Source organism: Oncorhynchus tshawytscha, linkage group LG08 (genome assembly GCF_018296145.1).
Source record: "Oncorhynchus tshawytscha isolate Ot180627B linkage group LG08, Otsh_v2.0, whole genome shotgun sequence".
NCBI classification, from domain to species: domain Eukaryota; kingdom Metazoa; phylum Chordata; class Actinopteri; order Salmoniformes; family Salmonidae; genus Oncorhynchus; species Oncorhynchus tshawytscha.
In genome coordinates, this window is record NC_056436.1 from 30955634 (window position 1) to 30982584 (window position 26951).

Here is a 26951-nt window from a genome sequence, read left to right on the forward strand (position 1 = left end):
ATGGTAACAAATGAGGTGCGACAGATATTTGCTTTATGTTTCTGTATTGGAGATAATGTGCCAGGGACTTGACATTTGGAACAAGTACCAGTATGTGTGTGTTTATGTGTGTTCATGTGTGTTTATGTATCTGTGTTTAACTCTTTGCGTCTGGTGTGAGACTCACGGTTGAGGCACTGGCAGAGCAGGCAGCCGTTGTTGTCCTGCTGGAAGCCGTAGGGGCAGTCCTTCCCTGAGAAAGAGCAGTTCTCCAGACGAGGACACAGCATAGGGCTCACCGTCTCATACGAAGGCTCTGTGGGACAGAAAAGCTGCTATAACTCTCTATGACATGTCATACTATACCTGCCTCTGTGAAGCCTATAACACTCACAGACATGTCATACTATTCTCAAATTAGGCTTTTATGAGAGTAAAGAGCAGAACACTTAGACACACAATGTTACACATCCGTCTCCATGCCAACAGAAATGGTTCAGTGTTCACGTTGCTGCCATCTGAGAGAGAGCGCTGTGATTAGAGATAAACGCAGGGCCATTACAGATATAGGTGCTCTCTATCAGAGGGCTTTGATGAATGAGCACCTCACATGTTGTCTAAATGACCTGAAGGAGTGCAGGAGCACGGCTTGGCTCTAGCCCAAACAGAGAAGCCCCTGTGTGGGAGTCTGGTGAGTCAGAGGCTGGCACTGGACAGACCCAGAGGGCCACATCATCACTGGAGCCCACCAGGGATGAGGTGTAATGCTGGCCTGAGTCACACATGTACAAGCCACAACCAGGGGAAGCTAGGTGGGGGTCTAGTTGGGGGGGTCCTCCATTATCTTGCTACATTCAGAGGGAGGAGCACCAAACGAGCTGTAACTAATTACGCAAAAAAAAAAAAGTGATCCACTCCAATTAAGCTTGATCCGGCAATGCAGTCGGGAGGCTCCGTACGGTAGGTGTGACGTGATTGCGGAGCCTCAGGAGACTTGTGGAGGCCAAATCAAGCTCTCTACCGCATCGCCGTGAGCCTCCCAAATTTTGTAACAATGCAGAGAGCTCCCTATAGCTCCGCACTGACATGATCGGTTGAAGGTAGGTTGGGGCGGTACGTCCTGTATAAACACAAACTCACTTCCTTGACAACTTCCTTCACAACAGCTACGCTCTGCTCTGTGAAGCGCAGGAAATATGAATGCCCTGACTTCTGCAGAGGCCGCATCGCAGTAAATGCTGTGTGGCCAATACAAACACCGGAATGACCATAAATCGGATTTAACCCTTCAGTCTAAGCTGCGCCTCATGCAGGTGGGTCTCATATTGCAGGCTGGGCCAATAAAAAATCACAAAGGAGCCTGCAGCTGAAGAATGCTCTGTGACCTCCTCTTTAATGAGCGGCCAACATGGCCTCCACATAGCTTCAGGGGGAGAGACTATCCTACAGTCCAGTTCCACCAGTCAGGTTCCGAGCTCAAACTGACTGTATTGTCAAACACAAATGTTTTTGTAGTTTGGTCCAGCGCAGTAGGAACCATTCCATTTACCGGTGAAGACGTTAATTGCCAGATGTACATTGACATGTTATACATCAGATGTAGCTACATTGACATGTGACAGAGTGGCCATTAATGGGGGTGAATTCCTGAAAATCAGCTGGCGAGTTGCAAGTTGTTTATGATATCAGTTTTGACAGATACACTATGTTGGCTATATCAAGAGCTCAATGGAATGCCAGATGCAATTGGTGGTGGTGCCCCTGACCCTTACACAATACATCAGAAACATTTCAATTAGACATTGTAATTAGATTCAAAACTGTGAGTTCATGTAACGCTCTTTCCTGCCCTATTAGGCTAGTTGAACTGAAAATTCAATCTTCCATCAAAACGTGTGGTATGTCCATTGTCTGTACATGCAATATAAGGCTACTTCAGAAGAAGTGCGACATGAGATATTTCCTTGTGAGGGAATTGAACGCTTATGACTATGTGGGCTATGTCTAGAACATATGTAGCATTACATTTGACCTGTTCCTTGCTAGTTTCAGACTTAAATCTCCAACTACTTCAACACTAGCCAATCGGTTTCTCTCAGTTATAAGCCAGCTGTAGTCCCTGCTACAGGCTGTATGTGGTCAAGTACAGTATGTGCATATAGATATTATTGTGTGTGTGTGTCTCCATACGAACCCTCGCAGAAGGGGCAGCATTCTCCAGGGATCTTGACTGGGTTCTGACAGCTCTGTTTGCAGGCCATGGCGGTACAGTGAGGGTCTCCATCCACACACTGACAGAAGGTGCAGTCATCCTCCTTCCACTGCTCCTCGTGGCCACGCAGCTTGTTGTTCACCCAACAGCTGGCCTCTGTGCTGTCCATAGACAGGAGCTCCACATCTGGGCACACAGAGAGGGAGACAGACAGAGGCTGGGATCAGAAGGAGAGAAGCGGGGGAACTATACTGTGCTGTTTGGCTTGCCATCCTTACTTGTAAATGCTGTGTGGTACATATGCCTTATGACACACACTCTACTTCCTAACAGATTCAATCAGATCATCATCATAGTCATCATCAACGCCGTTGTCATCATCAACTACGAATGTGGGAACACGTCATAGCCACGTAATTGAGTTAACAAAGGATATGGTGGAATCAGAGGTGAGGGAAGCAGGATATTCCTGGTGGGACCAGGAGAAACTGGCCAACCACCAAGACCGGTGGATGAACCCTCAAGAGCTCCTCAAGGAGTTAGAGAGTGGATGTAAAGCAAATGTACTGGGATCTAATGTATGTAAGTAGAGCTGGATGGACGAGCATGTCATATCGGAGAAAGATTAGTTAATTAAAAACACAGCGAGACATACATATCTAATTTCCTGTCTCTGCAGTGTCTAGTCTTTCCCCATAAGAGGAGTTAACCTCAGCCACGTGCACGTCACACAGATACAGTTTCATCCGTGCCCCCAAAGGCCAAAGAACAGTTCAGGGTTCAGTGCCATAAATTTCACTCCAAAGCAAAAAAAATCCCATTTAAGAGCATTAGAGTGCCTTCAGAATGTATTCACACCTCTTGACTTGTTCCACATTTTGTTGTGTCACAGCCTCAATTTGAAATGGATTAAATTGAGATTTTTTTGTCACCGGTCTACACACAATACCCCATAATGTCAAAGTGAAATTATGTTTTTAGAGAAAAAAAATCAAATGAATTACAAATGAAAAGCTGAAATGTCTTGAGTCAATAAGTATTCAACCCTGTTGTTATGACAAGTCTAAATATGTTCAGGAGTAATAATGTGCTTAACAAGTCACATAATAAGTAGCATGGACTCACTCTGTGTGCAATATTAGTGTTTAACATGATTTTTGAATGACCACCTCATCTCTATACCCCTACTCATGTAATTATCTGTAAGGTCCCTCAGTCGAGCAGTGAATTTCAAACAGAGATTCAATCACAAAGACCAGGGAGGTTTTCCAATACCTCGCAAAGAAGGGCACCTATTGGTAAAAAATTAGACATTGAATATCCCTTTGAGCATGGTGAAGTTATTAATTACACTTTGGATGGTGTAGAAATACACCCAGTCACTACAAAGATACTGGCACCCTTCCTAACTCAGTTGCTGGAGAGGAAGGACACCGCTCAGGGATTTCACCATGAGGCCAATGGTGACTTTAAAACAGTTACAGAGTTTAATGGTTGTGATAGCAGAAAACTGAGGATGGAACAACAACATTATAGTTACTCCACAATACTAACCTCATTGACAGAGTGAAAAGAAGGAAGCCTGTACAGAATAAAATTTTTCCAAAACATGCATCCTGTTTGCAACAAGGCACAAATGGATGTAGTTCTGTCCTTGAGCTGTTCTTGTCTATTAGTGTTCTGTATTATGTCATGATTCATGTTGTGTGTAGACTCCAGGAAGAGTGGGGATACTAATAAAATACCAATACCAAGATAATACTGCAAAGAAATGTGGCAAAGCAATTAACTTTTGGTTCTGAATACAAAGTGTTCTGTTTGAGGCAAATCCAATACAACACATTGCTGAGTAGCACTCTCCATATTTGCAAGCGTAGCGTCGGCTGCATCATGTTATGGGTATGCCTGTAATCGTTAAGGACTGGGGACTTTTTCAGGATAAAAAATAAATGGAATGGAGCTAAGCACAGACAAAATCCTAGAGGAAAACCTGGTTCAGTCTGCTTTCCACCAGACATTGGGAGATGAATTCACCTTTCAGCAGGACAATAACCAAAAACACAAGACCAAATCTACACTGGAGTTGCTTGCCAAGAAGACAGTGAATGTTCCTGAGTGGCCGAGTTACAGTACCAGTCAAAAGTTTGGACACACCTATTCAAGGGTTTTTCTTTATTTTGACTATTTTCTACATTGTAGAATAATAGTGAAGACATCAGAACTGTGAAATAACACATGGAATCATGTAGTAACCAAAAAAGTGTAAAACAAATCAAGATATATAAAAAATTGTAGATTCTTCAAAGTAGTCACCCTTTGCCTTGATGACAGCTTTGCAAACTCTTGGCATGCTATCAATCAGCTTCACCTGGAATGCTTTTCCAACAGTCTTGAAGGAATTCCCACATATTCTGAGCACTTGTTGGCTTCTTTTCCTTCACTCTGCGGTCCAACTCATCCCAAAGCATCTCAATTGGGTTGATGTCAGGTGATTGTGGAGGCCAGGTCATCTGATGAAGCACGCCATCACTCTCCTTCTTGGTCAACTGGCCCCTACACAGCCTGAAGGTGTGTTGGGTCATTGTCCTGTTGAAAAACAAATGATAGCCCCACTAAGCGCAAACCAGATAGGATGGAGTATTGCTGCAGAATGCTGTGGTAGCTGGTTAAGTGTGTCTTGATTTCTAAATAAATCACTGACAGTGTCACCAGCAAAGCACCCCCACACCATCCCACCTCCTCTTCCATGCTTCACGGTGGGAACCACACATGCGGAGATCATCCATTCACCTGCTCTGCATTTCACAAAGACACAGCGGTTGGAACCCAGAATCTCAAATTTGGACCAAAGGACAGATTTCCACCGGTCGAATGTCCATTGCTCGTGTTTCTTGTCCCAAGCAAGTCTCTTCTTCTTATTGGTGTCCTTTAGTAGTGGTTTCTTTGCAGCAATTCCACCATGAAGGCCTGATTCACGCAGCCTCCTCTGAACAGTTGATGTTGAGATTACTTGAACTCTGAATAATTTATTTGGGCTGCAATTTGAGGTGCAGTTAACTCTAATGAACTTATCCCCTGCAGCAGAGGTAACTCTGGGTCTTCCTTTCCTATGGCGGTCCTCATGCGAGCCAGTTTCATCATAGAGCTTGATGGTTTTTGCAACTGCACTTGAAGACATTTTCAAAGTTCATGAAATGTTCTGTATTGACTGACCTTCATGCCTTAAAGTAATTATGGACTTTCATTTCTCTTTGCTTATTTGAGCTGTTCTTTCCATAATATGGACTTGGTCTTTTACCAAATAGGGCTATCTTCTGTATACCAACCCTAACTTGTCACAACACAACTGATTGGCTCAAACACATTAAGAAGGAAAGAAATTCCACAAATTAACTTTTAACAAGGTGCACCTGTTAATTGAAATGCATTCCAGGTGACTACCTCATGAAGCTGGTTGAGAGAATGCTAAGAGTGTTTAAAGCTGTCATTAAGGCAAAGGGGGGTTACTTTGAAGAAGCTCAAATATAATATATATTTTGATTTGTTTAACACATTTTTTGGTTACTACATGATTCCATATGTGCTATTTCATAGTTTTGATATCTTCACTGTTATTCGACAATGTAGAAAATATGAAAAAATAAAGAAAAACCCTGGAATGAGTAGGTGTGTCCAAACTTCTGACTGGTACTATAAATCTACTTGAAAATCTATGGCAAGACCTGAAAATGGTTGTCTAGCAATGATCAACAATACAATCTGACAAAGCTTGAAGAATTTTGAAAATAATAATCGGCAAATGTTGCACAATCCAGATGTGGAAAGCTCTTAGAGACTTACCCAGAAAGACTGCCAAAAGGTGCTTCTACAAAGTATTGACTTAGGGGTGTGAATACTTATGTCAATAAGGTTTTAGCCATTTGTTTGAAGTCTAGGACCACAACATAATGAATCCTGTTTGAGAGGCAACCCAGAAAACACATGGAGCTCCATTTAAGGTGATGTATGCCCTCTGAATTCTGGGAATCTATTTTGATGACCTAAGAGTTACCATAAATGATCATGATTGTTTTTATTCAAAAATGTATTGTTAAGAGCCATTACCACAGCAGAGCTGTGAGGTGGAGTTGGAAGGTGGTCTGAGGGTAGTGCACTGAACCTGTGTGTGTTTGTTTGTTTGTTTGTTTGTTTGTTTGTGTGTGTGTGTGTGTGTGTGTGTGTGTGTGTGTGTGTGTGTGTGTGTGTGTGTGTGTGTGTGTGTGTGTGTGTGTGTGTGTGTGTGTGTGGTGAAGGAGTGGGTCTCCCTAAAGACAGAGTCCTATTTGCCCGATTTGATTCCAGCAGAGATTTGGCTGCTGTGACTCCTCCATCTGTGTGTGATTATACTGAATATGAAGCAGTCCTGCTTTCCTCTCAATCTATCCCTTTATTTCTCTCTCTATCCATCTCTCACATTATCAACAGCAAGCCTAAAAATACAAATTATAATGCCTTCACACACAGCCTTGAAGCCCTTTTAGGGCTGTAGGTGACTTGACCTGTCTACAAATAGATTAGAACAGGTGTGCAGCTTGGGTTGCTCTTAATAATGACGACAAACCAAATACCACCCCCAGCTTAGAACAGTAACACTGACAATGGCTTCCTCAATGACTGGAGCTTTCCATGGCCAAGCAGGGACACAAGATGAAAGCATTCCCCAAAATCTCAGGGGCTGAACATTCCAGATATAACTCCAACACTGACCTCCAATAACCTCCCTCAGTCTTCCTCCCTCTCATGTGTCTGATCAAAAACAGTGGCAGCCAAATCTGTCCACCACCACTATGCTTCACGAGACCGTCATTTGTTGGCCATATGCGCTGCCCGAAACCCAAGCCTTTTAACAACTCCAACCGCAGGTACCAGTGTTTTTACTTGCCTCTGAGGGCATGTGTTTTAGTGTCGAGGACAGGTACAAAAGGGGTCTCCCTCCATTAAGGCAACCAGATATAAGGAAGCCAAAGCACTCACTCAAAGGAGGTTTATGTTCCTGACCTCCTACCCATTGCTCATTCTTTTGACTGGTCCTTGTATGTGAAGCATGTTAATGACTGCTGAGTCCAGCTGAATGTAAACGGAAGCCATTAAGGTAAGGATATTGTACAGCGTGTTGGGAGCCCTGGGGGAGTGTATTGCAGCCCTGTCTGCTCCGTACGTCTGCATGCCTCCCTACTAGCCTCCCTGCCTGTCTGGCCACACTCAGAGCAACACTAATGACAAACGGCCTCCCAAACTGTGCCAGCTCACCTCTACCAATCATACAAAATCTCACATACCTATAAAACTATCTGTAATAGATACAGTTGTGTAACTTTAAAATGATGTGTGTACCTATGCATACAGGACAGCATTCTCCCTCTGGGATGTAGAAGTTCTCACAGTCCAGTTCCGCACATTCCGCTTTGGAGCAGAAGGATATCCCTCCTCGACACTGGCAGAGCCAGCAAGGGTCCATACGGTACACCTCCCCCTCGGAAAACTCCTTCCCGTTGTGGACACACTTGGGGGAAACTGGGAAAGTGGAAGGGGAAACAGACGCTGTCAACCTGAACGACATGTGGGGCTCTTGATGGCTAACATACATTCACGGCTGATGAATGAACATACTATGCTAAACCATCCCATTTGGTATGTATTAAATAGCTTATAAACACCGGGACAGAATGAGTTTGTTGCTTCTGTAACCGTGCATTAACTCAGATGCAATAATTACAGTGTAGCTAGCTGTGGATGGAACAGAAGTGTATTTGTGTAAAGTCGTGCTGAGCTATGCACTTGAGCCGAGAGCCCTGGGGACTGGGCTCCAACAGCATTAGACAATGAAGCCAGCTCCATTGGGTGGAATTTAGCAGAGATCTGTGGAGTCTTGGCGGAGGTGGCACTGCGCAGCGTAGCTCAGCTCAGCCCAGTGCTGGGTAAAAGAAAACAGCAGCGGGCTGGGCTGGCATAGTGTGGTCTGGAGTGCTGGGCTGCAGACAGCAGACAGGCCATGTAAAGCCAGCGTAAGTACCGGAAACCTCCACTGTCTGTCTCCAAGCGCCGGCCCACAGAACAATGACTACTGTACGGATCATTAGAGACCCATAACAAGCCCCGAGCAGCCGCCTTGCAGACACTACCGTCCAGCCACTGCACACGATGCTCCTGGAACACCCGAGAAGTGAGTGTTGGTATTTGTGTGAGAAAGAGAGTGGTAAAGGAAGAGCACTCTCTTTATTTAGTATTTCATTCATCAAAGACAGCTTTTATTGCCATAAAGTTCTATAATTTCAGTGATTGCCATATGTCATTTTATTGGATTACCAGATAAACCATTTGTCTATGACACTGTCTTTGGCTATGACTATGAGTCAGTGACTCAGGGCCTTGAAAGACCACATTAACTTCTCATTAAAACCATGACCATTAAGTTACTGCAGGAGAATGGTTACGTAAGTAGACCCTGGTCATTGTTTAATATACGGCGGAGCGGAGGGACAGGTACCAGCACCACACACAGGAGAAGTCTGCCTGTGGCATTCAAGGGTGCCCAGATGCTAATGTAATGTAGCTAGCCCTATTAAGGTTTCCATGGGGGGAGGCAGCATCTGTATACCATACTCTGGTAGAGTGCTGTTCTGACCCCTCACCTTTCTCCCTGCTTCCTGGACCAGCCTACACTCTAATACAAAGCAGGTGGGCCAACTGAGTTGAAAGTAAAGTGAGGATTTGTTCTCTCTTTCTCTCTCTTTCCATGTCTCTCTTTCCCTCAACCTCCTTTCTCTCTCTCTCTCTCTCTCTCTCTCTCTCTCTCTCTCTCTCTGCCTGCCTTGCGTGCAGCATAACCAAACAGACAAAATGCAATAAGTACTTTGCCGGGCAGAAATCAAAAGGCATGGCAACATTTTTAACGCTTGGGAAACAATAGGAAGTCACATGACAGGATGTTCACATATGATTTCCCCAGTATTTGTTAATGGTAATCCCTAAAACAAACTTGCGGCAGAGACACTAAATTCCATTCATGCATTCTGATTTCCAGTCCAATCCATATTGAGGATGGGATAGCGGCAGGGGCTGAAGGTGCCATAAAACCCTGACCCTGGCCAACCCTAAAACATTCATGACAAACTGACATGGTGTGACTTGTCTTTCCCAGCAAACAAAAATGCAAAACCCAAATGATAAACAATAAATCTTTATTGTAATTTATTTTTACCCCGTTTTCTCCCCAATTTCATGGTATCCAATTGGTAATTACAGTCTTGTTTCATCGCTGCAACACCCATACGGAGGCGAAGGTCAAGAGCTATGCGTCCTCCGAAACACAACCCAACCAAGCCGCACTGCTTCTTGACACAATGCCCACTTAACAAGGAAGCCAGTCGCACCAATGTGTCGGAGGAAACACAGTGCACCTGGCCACCGTGTCAGCGTGCACTGCTCCCCACCCCACCACAAGAGTCGCTAGTGCACGATGGGACAAGGACATCCCTGCTGGCTAAACCCTCCCCTAACCAGGATGAAGCTGGGCCAATTGTGCAACGCCCCATGGGTCTCCTGGTCGCGGCTTGCTGCGACAGAGCCTGGACTCGAACCCAAAATCTCTAGTGGCACAGCTAGCACTGTGATGCAGTGATTTAGACCACTGGACAACTCGGGAGGCCATGATAAACAAGAATTCTGAGGAGATTTTTCTCAGTTTATGGCTTGGAAAGCATGTACCATACTAGTCTACATCAAGTGTCCTGTCCTGACCTAAATCCATGCTACATGGGACTTCAGACTGTTTGCTCATCTAAGGGTTGATAAACAGTAGGCTGCTGTAGCATGGTCATTTGGGACCATTTAAAAAATAAATAAAAATATTTAACCAGGCAAGTCAGATAAGAACAAATTCTTATTTTCAATGACGGCCTAGGAACAATGGGTTAACTGCCTGTTCAGGGGCAGAACGACAGATTTGCACCTTGTCAGCTCAGGGGTTTGAACTTGCAACCTTCCGGTTACCCTGGCACAAGACTGACCATCTGCAATGTCAGATAACATCAGGTCAGAAAGACCATGCAAGCTCCTGTCCAGTCACCCAGACTCATTCTTCAGCCAGAGCTGGAAACGGTCTCTCGTCAAACATGGCCAAAAAACACAGGTTCATTGTCATATTAGTCTGTACACTGACCAAAAACCCACCAAAAGCCAACCTCTGGTCTGTAAAATCATGTGCTCAATGCCTAAGGTCACTGACAGCTGGGTACTATTATGTGTTTCACAGAGAAATATTATAGGACGCCCAAACTTTGTTAATAATAGTGTGTTTTGTGGATGGGGCTTGGTGTTTGTGAGTGACCCAACATGTGGGATGTTTTGTTTCTGAGGAGGTCTTTGGGGAGGCTGGGGGGGATACTAGGGGGTAGGTGCCATGTCTTCATCCCCAGTCCCTCTCTCTGTGATTTCTGATGTGAGCGCAGTCATGCAGGGCTAACCGCCAGTAGGGCAGGCACAAAGGGCGTCAAGTCCGGAACCAAAGAGCAGCAGACACTTGTTATCAAAACACTGATCCCCTAGCCTCGGCAGCCGCCATTCAGCCCTCACCGGCCTGCCTGACTCGATTACACTCCCCCTGGCAGACTGGAGCACATAAAAAGCATTCCCATCAATGAACTGTTGAACCTTTTCCTCTTGGACGTGTGACCAGACAGGAACTCTTTGACACTGCACTTCTGTTGAGCAGATTGGTAGCCTAAGCACTTTTCTGGTCACTGCACTCATTAAGTCCATTCATTCCGGGACACGGCACACATTTATGGACGCAGAGGTGCCAGAATGGGAATTTGTTCTGTTGGTAAAACAGCAAATATTTGCTGGGAGGGCAGAGTAAACAGCCAGGTTCAGGTCCCCTCCCTCCCTGCCTTCCTCCCTGCCTAACTCCCTCTCTCCCTGACTCTGTGCCTCCCTGACTGGCTGGCTGGCTGATTGGCTAGCTGCTGTGAATGTGAAATCTAACTCTGGGCTGTTGGAGGAGGAGAGTGACTTGGCTGCACTACCAACATCTGCTCTCTCTCTCTCTCTCTCTCTCTCTCTCTCTCTCTCTCTCTCTCTCTCTCACACACACACACACACACACACACAAATACACACACACACACACACAAAGGGCAAGAACACCAGTTACGAACACGCTCCACAGACACAATCTGCCTAACGAGGCTCATTATGATTAATATGCCTAGAGGTGTTGAGATTATTTGCGGATATACCCCTGAAAAGAAAAGTGAACCGTCGTCACACTCTGCAGTGGCAGAGAGACTGATTAACAACCCAACCGTAATTACCATCTCATTACTGACTGTCCTTTTCATCACAGGACATTTAGTCAACTGGGATTTTTGGGGGAAATTGTTTTCTGATTAAAATAATTACCTCCGCAAAGGCATAACATTTCACACCAGCACCACTTCTCTCAGCAAGAAAACAAAGAAGACTACACCAATTCTTGGCCTGCTAGGTTTATATACATTACCTTTCACGCATTCTAACACGTCGCAGCAGTCCTCTGGCTTGCCGGTGGCCTGGCTGAGTGGTACAGTCTTCTGGCCGGAGGGGCACTGGGGCTTGTGGCACGCGCGGAGGTCACAGGTGCACTGGGGGGGCACAGTGGGGCAGCAGCCAGCAGGGGGAGTGTAGCTCTTGGTCAGAACCGAGCCCTCAGGGCAGGAAGGCATGGACAGAGCAGGGCATGTGATCCCGACACACTTCATCTCCTCTGAAATATACATATACACACACACACATCGAGTCAGTCACATACAATAACAACCCTCAGTGAGGCATACTGTAACATCACCTTCCACCCGGCTCCAGGCTACAACAGTGCCCACACTGTTCGGAGGGCGGCAGGGGAAAAGGGGGGAGAGGAGTGGGTCTCCCTGGCCTGCATGCTTGTGTTAGTGGAACAGTGTTGAACAGTGGTGCTCATGTTGCAGGCTTGGGGCTGAGTTCACAGCTCAGTACAGTCATCAGATCCCCTTCACTCCGTGGCAGCTTTACAGCATCCTGTTAGGATGGAGAGTAAGAGCTACGCTAGACTCTAGACACGACAACCTCTCAGCACATCCTGTCTAATGCCTGCCCTGATCTCTGCCTAACCACTGGATCCAGCTCTCACCCCAAACAGCCTCACCATCTCACCACCCATTACAGTTTTTTTCAACTGCTTACACACAAAATCCTTTCATGTCACACGATTTTTGAAACCTCTCACTCAAAGTGCTAAACTACACACCAAATATCCAAAACCATAAGCTATTTCTCAGCCTTTGACTCAGTTGTCAATTGCATGAAACACTTTTTTCAAAACACTACACACAATTCTCTACCTAAAACACAAAAATCTAACAGGAAGTGACTTGCTTTCCTTTTCCAAACACAACCAATCAAAATGCTACACCTATTCACCAGGTGGTCCTCCATCACAATGCCACACTGGGTCTGTACAACACTGGCCATATGCTCACTTTTCTGGATGCAATTTACACAATGCTTGTCCCTGATCCAGATCAGGAGCCTGCTAGATTTGTGGTTTTATGGGACAATGTTAGTTTTCATCGGGCTGTTCTGGTTTGCTACCCATCCACAGTTTGCCACCCATCCACAATTTGCAGTTTTGTACCTAACCCCATATTCACCTTTTCTAAATCCCATAGAGGAATTATTCTCAGCCTGGCGCTGGAACGTGTATGATCGCCAACCCTATGCCCGCATGCCGCTTCTCCAGGCAATGGAGGACGCATGTGGGGACATAGAGGTTGCCTCTGTCCAAGGTTGGATACGCCACGCTAGGAAATACTTCCTTCGATGTTTGGCAAGAGAAAATGTATCTTGTGATGTGGACGAAGTATTGTGGCCAGACCCAGGCCGGAGAAGAGATGAAGCGTAGCTTAGCACTGGTGACTCCCCCCCCCTACAAATTCTAAAGAATATACTTTTGGTTTACATATGTTTATGGTTTTGTTGTATGCTACTCTATACAACAGTAATGTTTGGCCTAATAAATATTTTCTGTTTCTACATTGCATTGGTGTTAACAGTGTACTTGTTACCCCTCTCAGCAGATTACTTTCACTGTAGAACATTGTATTGAAATGTAGATATAAGCCTATGAAAGACCAAAGAGCTTTAGATTTAGAACAACAGTGTTTACATGGTATTTCCAAAAATGTACTATTATGAAAGCAGTGTTTGCCATTTGATGCAAATGCTTCATTCCGACATATGTTTATGGCATTTTGAATGCAGTGTTACATTTGGAAGGAGATATGAGCCATTTTGGGTTTTGTATGTGCAGTTTTGGAAAAACTCTGTGTGTAGAGTTTTGAAAAAAAGGAGACAGTTTTGAAAACTTGTGTAAGCAGTTGGAAAAAACTGTAATACAAGGCCATGTTCAACACTGCCCTTTTTCTCCTGCCCTGAGCCTTATTTTAGAAATCACACTACACTTAGCATAGCAGGAAGCCAGAGCCAACATAATGGTCCTGATACCCTGGTTAGGGGGTGCAGGGGGCTCAGGGGTATACTTTGGACACCATTCAGGAAAAGTAAAGTGGACTGGAGTGCCCCTCTGTACTCATATTGTAGAAGAACAGTAGCTACCTTACAAAGCTTGGCTTACCCAATCCTTAACCACAGTTTATTTTTGGTTCTACCATGTCACTGTAATATATACAGAGTCAAGGGATTGGGTGCTGCAGACTTACATCCTGTCCAATAAGTCTAAGTCATTTCACAGATCTGCTACTAGAACTAGGCTATAGTGTAGATCTATGGCTTTTACGGAGGAAAAGGGAAGAGTGTGGAATGGTGGAATAAAGCAGTGTATGATGTTGACAGTGGAGAAAATAGGTAATTATGTTTCTATTTCATGTATTCCCTTGGGCCTTTACGAAAGGGAACGCCATGAAGCTGATAAATGACTATTAGCCTCATAAGAGAGGGAAATGTAATGGCTATGATTGCGTATGAGAGGAATAATTCAATCTCTGCATGCATTCTGGTTTTGGTGGAGAGAGAATAAAATGGGTTGAAAAAGCTTGGGGTTAGTGGATCGTCCAAAAGCTGGTTTGTTGATGTCCTTCCCAGACTTTCGGCGGTTCCCTGGTGCAACACGACTCTAGCAGAGGATGTGTCTTATCCCTAACATTTGAGCACCTGTAAGAGGATCCCTGAGGCTTTTCCCACCAGATGGGAAACTGAAATGACAAATGGAGGGACTGGAGCCCAGGGGTCTGACTGTTGCCCCACTGACAGACAGTCCAACTCCACATACAGACAATGCCTCTAGTATTACTTTCAGTGGTCAAGCCCTCCGAGGTTGAACATATCGGTCTGACCCAATGCTTGCCTGGCTTGTTAATTGTCTGGTTAAGAAGTCATTTGAAGTTTGCCTGACCCAGAAAAGATGAAATGTTAAGTTGTGACTTGAGCAGGAGAATCATATTTGGGGTGGGGGAATATCTGACAGATGAAATTAAGGATAAAAGTGTTGAATTTTTCCATCCCTGAATAAATACTGCAGGAGTGAGAGGTAGCGGTCCACCCCAGACCCAAACCAAGACCTGAGCCGTCCAGGTCCAAAATTCTAGCTTTTCCAGCAGGTCCGGGTCGGGTTCTGTTTGACTATCATCGGGTCTTGGGTCTATGTAATTACAGCTGATAGACCCGAGTGGACCTAAATGGATCCGACCAAGGATCTGCATAGCCTACAGCATATTTATTGTACCCTAATAAGGGGAATATAATGACAATAATATAAACGCTACATGCAACATGTTTTCTGAGTTTTCTGCCCTCCCAGGTGGGCCTGGGAGGGCATAGGCCCACCCACTTGGGAGCCATGTCCACCCACTGGGGAGAGGCCCGGCCAATCACGTCACAGACCCTGGTTAGATTCCAGGCTGTATCACAACCGGCCATGATTGGGAAACCCATAGGGCGGCGCACAATTGGCCCAATGCCTTCCTGGTTAGGGTTTGGCCGGGGTAGGCCGTCATTGTAAATAAGAATTTGCTCTTAACTGACTTGCCTAGTTAAATGTTAAATAAAAATAAAAAATTAAATAAATACAAATATTGGGTCCAATCGGATCTGGGTTTGATTGTCCTCGGGCTCATTTGGATCCGGGTCTGGTGGTCCTCAGGTCCATTTGGGTTCGAATCCAACTTTTTTGATCCAAATATACCTTTAGTGTGAGGTATCTGTACTGTACAGTTTGCTCTAGGAACCTGTGAACAGTTGGGGCTGGCACAAAGCTCGCATTGATAAACTTTGTTACTGAATAGTGTCATAGAGAAGGGGAAAATTCCCCTGAATTAAGTCGAGCAACAACCATTTTAACGGTTTTTGGCCTAATTCCTGCATTTGAGTTAAATAAACTTCAGTTAGATAGAAATAATACCTCTGAAATCAGCCTAACAGCAATAAGTCAGCATAAAATCAAATCAAATCAAATGTTATTTGTCACATGCGCCGAATACAACAGGTACCTTACCGTGAAATGCTTACTTTTCCAACAATGCAGTGTTAAAAGTAAGAAAGATTATTCCCCCCCAGAAAAAGGAAATAGTAACACAGTAAAATAACAATAATGAGGCTATATACAAGGAGTACCGGTACCGAGTCAATGTGCAGGGCTACGAGGTAGTTGAGGTAATTGTAGGTAGGGGTAAAAGTGACTAGGCAATCAGGATAGAAAATAAACAGAGTAGCAGCAGCGTATGTGAAGAGTGTGTCAATGTGTGAGTGTGTCTATGTGTGCTGCTGTCCAATATAGTGATTTGCATATGAAGACTTTTTAAACCATGAATTAAATGTTGTGCAATGTTTGCATTGAATAAACTTTCAGTGTATTGTATGTGCCCCAGTCAAAGAAAACAGATTGCTCATTCACTTCTAACAATGGGTGGACTGGAGTACGCTTGGAAACAAGCTGGCAGACATACTATTGTCATTCAAATGACTGACATTGTAGCCATTTGTGGAAATGCTCCAAACCAAGGAGGTCCAATTAATATCATTTTCTAAAAGATACATTTATGAGCACAACAGGCATGGAAACAGCATGGTAAACTCAGTGGAAGATAGATTTCAGCACATGTTTGTGTTCTATTTGGAAGCGCCAATGGGGTAATTAGAGAGTCAGTGGTAACTAGAGCAATCTCTGTATCACAATGGTTGCTATTCTCTAGCTCAAAACAAAAACACAAAGTCCTAATTTGTCATGCTTGATAAATTCAGTCTGTAGAATGGCCAAAATATTCTCTTGTTGGGGTGGTGAGATAGTATGGAAAAGCTAGCAACACTACCAAAGCCTTAATATCCACACACATGCACAAACAAACGCAGACGCAAATGCACACACACCCACGCAACCTGAAGCCAGGCTTGAGGTGGAATCTGAAAATTGGTTTATTACCACAGAATTGTCTATTGTAAACAATGCATATTTCTGGCATCTCAGAGCTCATTCAAGAAAAAAAAAACTCTTTGTAAATGAGCTTTTTTTCTACAGAGGGCACAGATGCACAGTATTTGTCTGACTAGAGCAGCTCTGGTAGGCAGAGGAGGCTGTGTTGACAGCCTGAGTTTACTCATGGAAAAAGCGCACAATGTGAGTTCTGTTCAGTGACTGACTTTGGAAGCAAGTCAGCAGAGAACAAAGCTGTCTTAGTACAGCTGCCCTCCGTGGGCTTCTGGTCCGTCCTCAGGTTTTATACAGTTTGTCCGCAAAGGGACCCATCAGGCCTGTCTCTCTCTCACAAAAGCTGTGGAGGTCTGGCAATGTGCCCACTGGCGGTTGGGGCTGAAAACGTCTGCATTGTTCTCTATAATAAAGAACTAAGTCTGAGAGGTGGCAAAAGCCACAGGGTCACAGGAGAGAGAAACATAGACATCTGAACCTCACACTCTAGTTAGAACAGTCAGGAGAGAGAGCAGCAGCAGCCCATCGTCCACACTCAAAAACACACACAGACCTCACAGCTCCTCGCTCTCTCACTCTCAGGCTAAATATTTGTGGCTGAAAAACGGGATCCTGGTGTCTCAGGCAGCAGAGCCGCAGCTGCGGGTCGAGTGTTCTCTTCTCTCAGAGTAGCTCAACACACCCTTCCCCATATTGTCAGATTTCCAATGAGATTGGCCCAGGGAAAGTGAGTGAGAGAGGCTGAGCTTTTATGATGCTGAAAGGGCTGAACAATGTCTGAGAAAAGGGGACTGATTCTTTTCAATGGGCCATTGTCTACAACAGAGCTGGAGCAGAATGCATGGGAGTGGAAGGATGGCACAACTATGGTTCAAGTTGTAAGAAACAGGAACAAACGGGCCATGAGGGGAGCTTCAAACAGAGTTAACGGTCTCTGGATCAGCCTTAGAAGACACTAAACATAAAACATGATTTGGGCTGCTACGCTCTGCAGCTGCCAAGTTTGTGGCAGTTAAGGCTGTTGAGTTACTCAACAGTGTTGGCCATCTGCTCATGTTTACTTACCGACGACCAGGAAAAGCAGAGGCTGGTGATATGATCTGTGCCCAGGCTAGAGCTGGAGAGCTGGGGCAAGGACTGGAAGGCAGAGATGGATCTGTGGCTCGCTGCAGGGGCTGGGGCTTGGGTTGGGGCAGGGCAGGGCTTGAGGGCCGGAGCACGGCAGGGTTCGAAGGGTTGGGGCTGGGGCTTGGGAAGAGTTGTGGTGTCTGGTGATCAGGGCTATAAGCTGACTGAGAGCAGTGAGAGGACTGACAGGCTGAGACAGTGATCCCAACTCGCCTAGTGGAGACGCTCTTTGCCTGAACCACCACACAAGCTGAGACACACACACACACACACACACATGCACACACCTGCACACACACACGCACCCACACACAAACAACACACGCACTTGGACATGAGCAGGCTCGCTGGGCGCGACAGGGGCCGTAGTTTCCGCAAATGACACACAAACACAGAGAGAGGAGAAATCTAGCACCCCTGCCAGCTACTGGCAGTCTGGAATGGCGAGTAATAGCAATACCACAAAGAGGCTGCAGCCAAGTAGAACTAATGATGCTTTCAGGAGAAGGACCCGGGCGGGAGGGAGTGTGGTGCTACAGGTGGGCCAACTCTGTAGTAACGAGCTTCATTGTACCATGGCATCATGGTGGGCATAGCTCCCGTGTCTGACCTGCATCAACTCCACTTTCTCTCTTTTTCCTCCCTCCACTTCCTCCCTTTTAAAAAGTACTCATACGATTATACTAGACTTCAATACTGCCCCATTTTACAAATGATGTATTCAAACAAATGGAATTCTACAGTATTACATTGCATGTATTTAAGTATTTTGTTGTTGCAGTGGGGACAGTAACATTAGTACTCTCGAAAAATGATACTTTAAAGTAAATGGCTTTAGATATTCATTTATTTTTATGTTTAGCTCATGTTTAGCTCAGATAATATAATTTAAACTTATGAATTAAGGTGTCTGTATTATAATAAATGTGTCAATGTAGACATTAATAAATGCATTTCTATAGCTTCCAAAATACCAACATGGAGGAACGGTGGCTTCAAAATAGTGTATCTGTCACACCCTGACCATAGTTTGCTTTGTATGTTTATATGTTTTGTTTGGTCAGGGTGTGATCTGAGTGGGCATTCTATGTTGTATGTCTAGTTTGTCTGTTTCTGTGTTTGGCCTGATATGGTTCTCAATCAGAGGCAGGTGTTAGTGGTTGTCTCTGATTGGGAACCATATTTAGGTAGCCTGTTTTGTCATTGTGGGTTGTGGGTGATTGTCTATGTTAGTTGCTTGTGTCAGCACAGTTCGTACATTGTTTTGTTCAGTTTACTTTGTGTTTTCGTCATCCATTAAAATGATGCATTCACGCTGTGCTTTGGTCCGCTTCTTACAACGATCGTGTCAGTCACCTAGTATATACAGTACCAGTCAAAGTTTGGACATGCCTGCTCATTCAAGGGTTTTTCTACATTGTAGAATAATAGTGAAGACATCAAAACTATGAAATAGCACATGTGGAATCATGTAGTAACCAAAAAAGTGTTAAACAAATCTAAATATATTTTAGATTCTTCATAGTAGCCACCCTTTAGCCTTGTTGACAGCTTTGCACACTCTTGACATTCTCTCAATCAGCTTCATGAGGTAGTCACCTGGAATACATTTCAATTAACAGGTGTGCCTTTGTGGAATTTGTGGAATTTCTTTCCTTCTTAATGTGTTTGAGCTAATCAGTTGTGTTGTGACAAGGTAAGGTTGGTATTAGGAAAATAAACCTATTTTGTAAAAGACCAAGTCCATATTATGGCAAGACCAGCTCAAATAAGCAAAGAGAAACGACAGTCCATCATTACTTTAAGACATAAAGGTCAGTCAATATGGAACATTTCAAGCACTTTGAAAGTTTCTTCAAGTGCAGTTGCAAAAACCCTCAAGGTCTATGATGAAACTAGCTCTCATGAGGAACTCCACAGGAAAGGATGACCCAGAGTTACCTCTGCTGCAGAGTTACCAGCCTCAGATTGCAGCCCAAATAAATTCTTCACAGAGTTCAAGTAACAGACATCTCAACATCAACTGTTCAGAGGAGGCTGCGTGAATCAGGCTTTCATGGTCAAATTGCTGCAAAGAAACCACTACTAAAGGACACCAATAAGAAGAAGAGACTTGCTTGGGCCAAGAAACACGAGCAATGGACATTACACCGGTGGCAATCTGTCCTTGGTCAGATGAGTCCAAATTTAAGATTTTGGTTTTCAACCATTGTGTCTTTGTGAGACGCAGAGTAGGTGAACAGATGACCTCCGCATGTGTGGTTCTCACCATGAAGAATGGAGTAGGAAGTGTGATGATGTGCTTTGTTACGGACACTGTCAGTGATTAATTTAGAATTCAAGGCACACTTAACCAGCATTGCTATCACAGCATTATGTAGCGATACGCCATCCCATCTAGTTTGCTCTTAGTGGGACTATCATTTGTTTTTCAACAAGACAATGACCCAACACACTTCCAGGCTGTTTAAGGGGTACCTGGCCTCTACAATCAACTAACCTCAACCAAATTGAGATGGTTTGGGATGAGTTGGACTGTAGAGTGAAGGAAAAGCAGCCAACAAGTGGTCAGCATATGTGGGAACTCCTTCAAGACTGTTGGAAAATTATACCAGCTGAAGCTGGTTGAGAGAATGCCAAGAGTGTGCAAAGCTGTCACCCATATTAACCTTCTGAGGTTAACCATGGTTGGGTGTTTAAAGTTGAAAGTATATTGATGTAACGTGATATACAGTAGTTGTGCAAAACAACCCAACGGATTACATCCACCTTCCGTTTTCCCAGATCTGCTCTCTGTAGGCCACTACAATATTACGTCATATGAGCAACATGAATCAAATCAAAGTATTAGTAGCTGCAGAACAAGTCCATCTTCTGAAGGCCACATCGGGAAACTCCTTGTGCACAGCAGCTTAAAGCTTAATCATTAATCAAAGTCATAAAAGCACACACCGGGCCAGAGAACTAAGCAGAGACCCCAGGCCATTTTCTGCACTTGACACAAATAACTTGTTAAGATGGCTTCCCTGACTACCCCTAGCCAGCATAGCTGGCTCCCTGGCCTGGCCTCCTTCTCTTCCACTAATCTGATCAATCTTCAGAGATTCTGTCTAATACTTCCTCCTTAGCAACACATGGTGCCTGTGTCAATGTCACCTCACAGCAGCCATCATGACATTGACCGCCGTTTGAAGTCCAACAACGTGCGTCAGCATGCGGAAAGTACATATATAGAGAACCTTTAAAAGTACTAAGAAATGGCTGTTGGTGATCAAGCGCTGCAGACAGTGAAGTAACAAATTACGTTTGCGCCCCAAGTCTTCAAACAAACAGTAAACAGGAACACCAGTCAGGACGGTTGGCTCGTCTCAGAAGGCTACTCGATAATCTGAACATGAAGAGCCAGTCCCAAACCACTACCATGTGTAAATGTACAGACAGAGGATGCTATGTTCAAATACAGGGCTGAAAAAGTGCTTAAAGTACTGACAATAATTTTGCTTTCATCTTCAATTGCGTGTGAAGAGGGGTCGGAATCACTGTAAATCTCATGCAGCAAAACCAGAGCTTATATTATGTTTAGACATCACACGCTAACAGACACATTCATACAGAGCTAAAGCACTACTTGGTGAGATGGGTAGGCCCACGGCCCCTCTAAAGTTCCTGCCACTATGCAGACAGACAGCAAGACATCCACCAAGCCAGTCAGACAAAACAAGTTAATTATGACTGCCTTGAACACACACACACACACACACACACACACACACACACACACACACACACACACACACACACACACACACACACACACACACACACACAAATAAACCCGTTACTTAATGAGCGGCTGTTGGAAGGGTGTGTGAGGAGTGGTGAAAACCCATAGGCTGCTAAAAAATGTTGTTTACTGTTTTCAGTGTTGTCATTTCACGCTGTCGTCCTCTCTTGGCCATCCTTGAGGACGGGAAGTTGCGAAATGCAGCAGTCGACTGGTGTATATTTTTCATAGTGACACAGGAGAAGCTAATGACACTCTCTCTCAACAATACAATGTGAGCACAGTTTCCCACATGTCTAGAGGGATTTACTGAACAAATGTGGCTTAGGAGAAATATCCAGATACACAGCCAAGGGACTGTAAATGCTCTGTAACAACCCCAACATTTCTTTATAGATCTAATAACCTCAGATAGGCCTCTATGGCACGTCGCCAGCTATAGTACTACAGCTACACTGGCTGCTCTACCCCATACATCATTATATTATCAGGAATTATACCGATTTGCAACAACAGATTTTTGCCATTTCCCAACTGAATTATCCAATAAAAAAAAGAATGAAAGTACAAACATAATCTGATGTGGCAAATCTAAAACACACTTTTTAATTCTGGATCTAGTCAAATCAAATCAAATTGTATTTGTCACATGTGATGAATTACAACAGTTGTAGACTTTACAGTGAAATGTTTGCTTACGAGCCCTTCCCAACGAGCTCTTTCCAACGAGAGTTAAAAAACTATAATAAAAATATGAATAAAAAACATGGAATTGGGCCTCCTAAGCTGAACAAATGTGCTTAGTATACTGACGTGAGTCCGGGCTTCTGGCACAATGTGGCTGTATAGTATTATGAAGCAACTAATGATAACTAACACAGCGAGACAGAGAGAGTCTCTGAGTTCACTCACTGGCACTTTTTCAATGAGACCAATGTTCTTCATACGTACAGAGAGAGCTGCAATATTGGCTTTATGCATCTCTCTCACAGTTCTGTCAAAGGGGCGAAATAGAACCCACCTTAATAACAATTCTCACTTAGAAGTGCCAGTCAGAGAGTCAGCTACATGAATACTTACACTTGGCCTATGAACCACATTTAAACAACCAGCCCATAATAGTAACTCAGGTACCTGAGCTCTGTGGAGTTCCATCTTCCGCCTCACTCAGGGCTTTAACCCCGGACAGGGACAGCATTCAGCCTACACACTATACTGTTACACTTTACTGCCTGAACACTGTGTACGCAGATTTATAACACTTCATATTTCCACAGTGCATTCTCCTCATATTATAACTTCTCTCTGCCTTTCTGTCTGTCTCAGTGTTGGCATGGAAAGGACTTCGAAATAGACTGACTGGTTGTCTACTACACCTCGTTGTGCTGACTCGCTGTACTGTATGAGTCAGGTAGCACATGACTCTACATAAATATTAGGGTACATGCCTATCACTATTACCCCATATGCTTAATAAGCTGAGATCAACTCAAATAGAGATTGTGTAAAAGACAGCATACAAGGATTTTGTAGGATAAAAAAGGTTGGATCTGTTTATGAATCTGCATCTACATTTTGTTCACTGTATCAGCCCACTTTCTGCAATATGACTTAAGCAGTTGTTAGTTAGTTTTAGGTTAGTTTAAGGTTACCTGCGGCCTCCTGGCACTGGCTGCGGTTGATGTAGGTGAAGTGGTGGTGGCAGCTCTGGGACTCACACACACAGACCTGTCCTGTCAGGTTGCACCCAGAAAACATGCAGGCTGGGTTGGAGGGGCCCACAAACTTCTCCCTCTGCCTGTCCCGGTGCTCATGTCTACGGCTCTCTAAAAGAAAGAGAAGAGGGGACAGGAAATAGTCAGTCATCATGAGTCACTAACATTAGCACCACACAGATCCACGCTGGGGCACCCTCATGCAAAGCCTGAGCTTGTGTGTCATCACTAAGATATGTTCCTAGCGTTAGTCACCAGCGTTCAACATCTGATACGGATTAGCAACGTTCAAAGGATTGCATTCTTTGCTCCTGACTGCTAGTTGTGGGAGACTCACCTGTCTTGCCGGCCCTCATGCAGGATTCCATGTCAGGGTAGGCGAAGGAGCCCAGGCAGGATTGACGAGCGTCACACACACACATGGCCCCCGCTCTGTCACAGCCCGTCTGCAGGGGGCAGCGCTCATCCTCCAACCCAGCCTCTGGGCTGTCAGGCAGAACTGTGGAGAAGAGGAGACGTGATATTAGAGGAGAGGAGAGAACAAGAAGATAAGCATCATCAGAGCGATCCAGCACAGTGTAGTGGGGCCTGGGCTGAATCAGAGCAACCCAGCGCATCATAGTGGGGCCTGGGCTGAATCAGAGCAACCCAGCGCATCATAGTGGGGCCTGGGCTGCTTCAGAGCAACCCAGCGCATCATAGTGGGGCCTGGGCTGCTTCAGAGCAACCCAGCGCATCATAGTGGGGCCTGGGCTGCTTTAGAGCAACCCAGCGCATCATAGTGGGGCCTGGGCTGAATCAGAGCAACCCAGCGCATCATAGTGGGGCCTGGGCTGAATCAGAGCAACCCAGCGCATCATAGTGGGGCCTGGGCTGCTTCAGAGCAACCCAGCGCATCATAGTGGGGCCTGGGCTGCTTCAGAGCAACCCAGCGCATCATAGTGGGGCCTGGGCTGAATCAGAGCAACCCAGCGCATCATAGTGGGGCCTGGGCTGAATCAGAGCAACCCAGTGCATCATAGTGGGGCCTGGGCTGCATCAGAGCAACCCAGTGCATCATAGTGGGGCCTGGGCTGAATCAGAGCAACCCAGCGCATCATAGTAGGGCCTGGGCTGCATCAGAGCAACCCAGCGCATCATAGTGGGGCCTGGGCTGCATCAGCTATCCCTCCCTGATCTGTTCCTGCCCTGCATATTTTGCCATAACACCGCTGTTGAGCTGATGTGTTTGCTTTTGTTCCACAGCGAAGGGCCCTCCCAGGGTTCCCCTCTGCTGGCTGTCCTGATTCCTCCTCTGCTCTCTGTGTGCCACCACCTACACCATGGCCCATGCCAAACCATGTGATTAGTGTTTCATTTGAAGGTTAAAAAAGTGCCTGTCCCTCATTTTAAGGTGAACCCTGTTATGCGAACAGAACTCTTTATTTTAATACGGTGAGACTATCATTATTCATTATTATTTACTCCATAAGAAACATTGAACATCTGATAGTCAAATCATGGTGTAAAAGCAGGTGAGCTGGTTCTATGCTTTTTGGCCATTTTCTGGTGTTTTGTTACCCATAGATAGACAGGCTAGAAATGTTTAAAAAAAATATATAAAAGAATGCCCCTCCCTGTTGCACTCAAAGAGCTTCCATTCCCCCCGTCACAAGGGGATTTATGGCTGATCTAAGAAGAAATCGCCAACCCTGTTACGGTCAACCCTGTTACTTTATTTGGCAGTTAATAGTCACTTACAGTATTATTTTATTTATTTAACCTCTTGAGATGGGAAGACATGTTTTTATTAAGGCGAACATGTGCTCATCATGACAGAATGTTACAATTATGTGAAATTAATAATTCACTAACCAAAAGGGACTGATTTCGTGGAATGACCCAGCTCCTCCAGGCTGAGCTCTACACAAACACATCTAATGACAATGGTGGGTGGAGGGTGGAGGGGAGACAGGGCCCCTCTCACCATGTGGCTTAATTACCACCAAACCCCTGGGATCAGAAGACCCACCACGTCAGCTGCCGGGCGAGCCCCCCTTTCTGCTCCTCGGGGACCCCCACAGGGTGGCTCTGTTCATGCCTGATGCAGTGCTGCCTGCCACAGAGTAAACAGGCTCAAACAGAACACGCCACAGCACAGTGCTCTGCTCCTCTCCCTCCAACGGCTTAGCCCCTGGGCCTCAATCAACAACGTAAAGACTTGATTACTGCTTATCAAAATATGCTGGCTTCTCTCACAGACACATTTAGAACTGTTGTAGAAAATGAGTGCCTGAGCGGTGCCATGGGTATACTTTTCATTGAGCTGCGATGGGTATACTTTTCATTCTTTTCTTTCAGAAGGGGAGGCCTTGCTTTCATACTCTTCCCTGGGCCAGGAGACAATGCTGTGATGATTCATTAAATATGATGGTGTATGAATGAAACGTCTTGGCTGGCTTTGAAGAAAATACTTAAGAAAATTCACGTTGTTAATTTATTAATAAGAAACAGAGAATTGTGTTATTAGATGTTGTGGGGAAAACAGGGATGAACTTCTATTCCTTTCAGAAGTGGTCCTTGAAGTAGAGCTCGCTGTCTGTAGCCTATAGTGGTCACCCAGACTAACCCATGGCTCTCTCTGAGGTGTTAATTCTGCAGCTCAAAGTGTGAATATGGCCAAACAGAATATTTATCAGAGACTCTAAAAGTGATTATTTCCAGAGTTAAATATTGGGTGGCAGACAGTCATGGTCCCTATGAGCTAAAACAGCTGAGACATTAGGGAGAGTAGACGGGGGAGGAAGAGGTACCCACTACCCATATTAACTTTGGCTTGGCCTTGAAATGTCATCTCATAGAAAACTCCTCTGTCTATCAGGCAGCCTGGGTAGACCAGCCAGCTGGTAGAGAGAAAGGACAACAGGCTTTTCAAACAGACCTCTACTGCCTCGCCAAAACTCTTCCTCGTTTCCTGTCACTTTTAAATGATCCGCACCTCCAACTTTTTTCTATCTCTGGGCTTTTCTGTGCCTAGGAGAGTATTTGTACGCGGCAGTCATTGACACTGGGTGTCTGAGTCTGTGGGGTGCTTCAGGAGTAGGAGGCAGGAGGTAGACAAAGCATAATGAGAGGATGGGGGGGAGGTGAACCTTTAATTACTGTAGCTAATGATTAGGTTGACCCCCTGGCTGTGATATGACCCCACTCAGCTGGCCTGGCCTGGTCCTGCTCTGACTCTGGCCAGGGCTTGGATCACAGTTGGGTCTCTGGGGGAGTCCTCTCAGCCATGGAGACTGCTTGTCTTGGCATCTGGAGCTGCGGTGGGAAGGTTGACCTCTGAGACCCTGTGGCTGATAGCGGGCCAAAAAGGAAGTCTTTGAAATATTAGATCATATTAGAGGAAGAGGGAAGTGGTCAGCATGTGAAGAAGTACTGGAAAAGACGCAGTGTCCAGTCTGTGCTCTTGAGGACAGACATTATGTGAGGTGGTATGTAAGTTCCCTAGAGAAGGTGGGAGCTTTGAAGAGAGAAGAGGGGGCACTAACACAGTGAGACAGCTAAAACAAAAACACCCATACCAAACATTGATATCACTCAAGTGGTGCAATACCCTTTGGGGGTGAAATTAGTTATCTATGTGTTTGGATTCACAGGCAA

General features: G+C 45.0%; 1 protein-coding gene across 2 annotated transcripts in view; it reads right to left on the reverse strand.

The window, feature by feature from the left end:
- LOC112255753 (cysteine-rich motor neuron 1 protein) overlaps window positions 1-26951 on the reverse strand; it is a 46170-nt gene that overhangs the window by 12520 nt on the left and 6699 nt on the right. Inside the window, exons 2-7 of one of the 2 annotated variants that reach the window (XM_042325402.1) lie at window positions 23650-23811; window positions 23250-23423; window positions 11733-11975; window positions 7565-7744; window positions 2174-2377; window positions 167-295 (exon numbers count right to left, since the gene is read on the reverse strand). In XM_042325402.1, the coding sequence (XP_042181336.1) occupies window positions 167-295; window positions 2174-2377; window positions 7565-7744; window positions 11733-11975; window positions 23250-23423; window positions 23650-23811 (1092 nt within the window). The remainder of the gene's footprint in view (window positions 1-166; window positions 296-2173; window positions 2378-7564; window positions 7745-11732; window positions 11976-23249; window positions 23424-23649; window positions 23812-26951) is intronic. The other variant, XM_042325404.1, reaches the window with a different exon arrangement.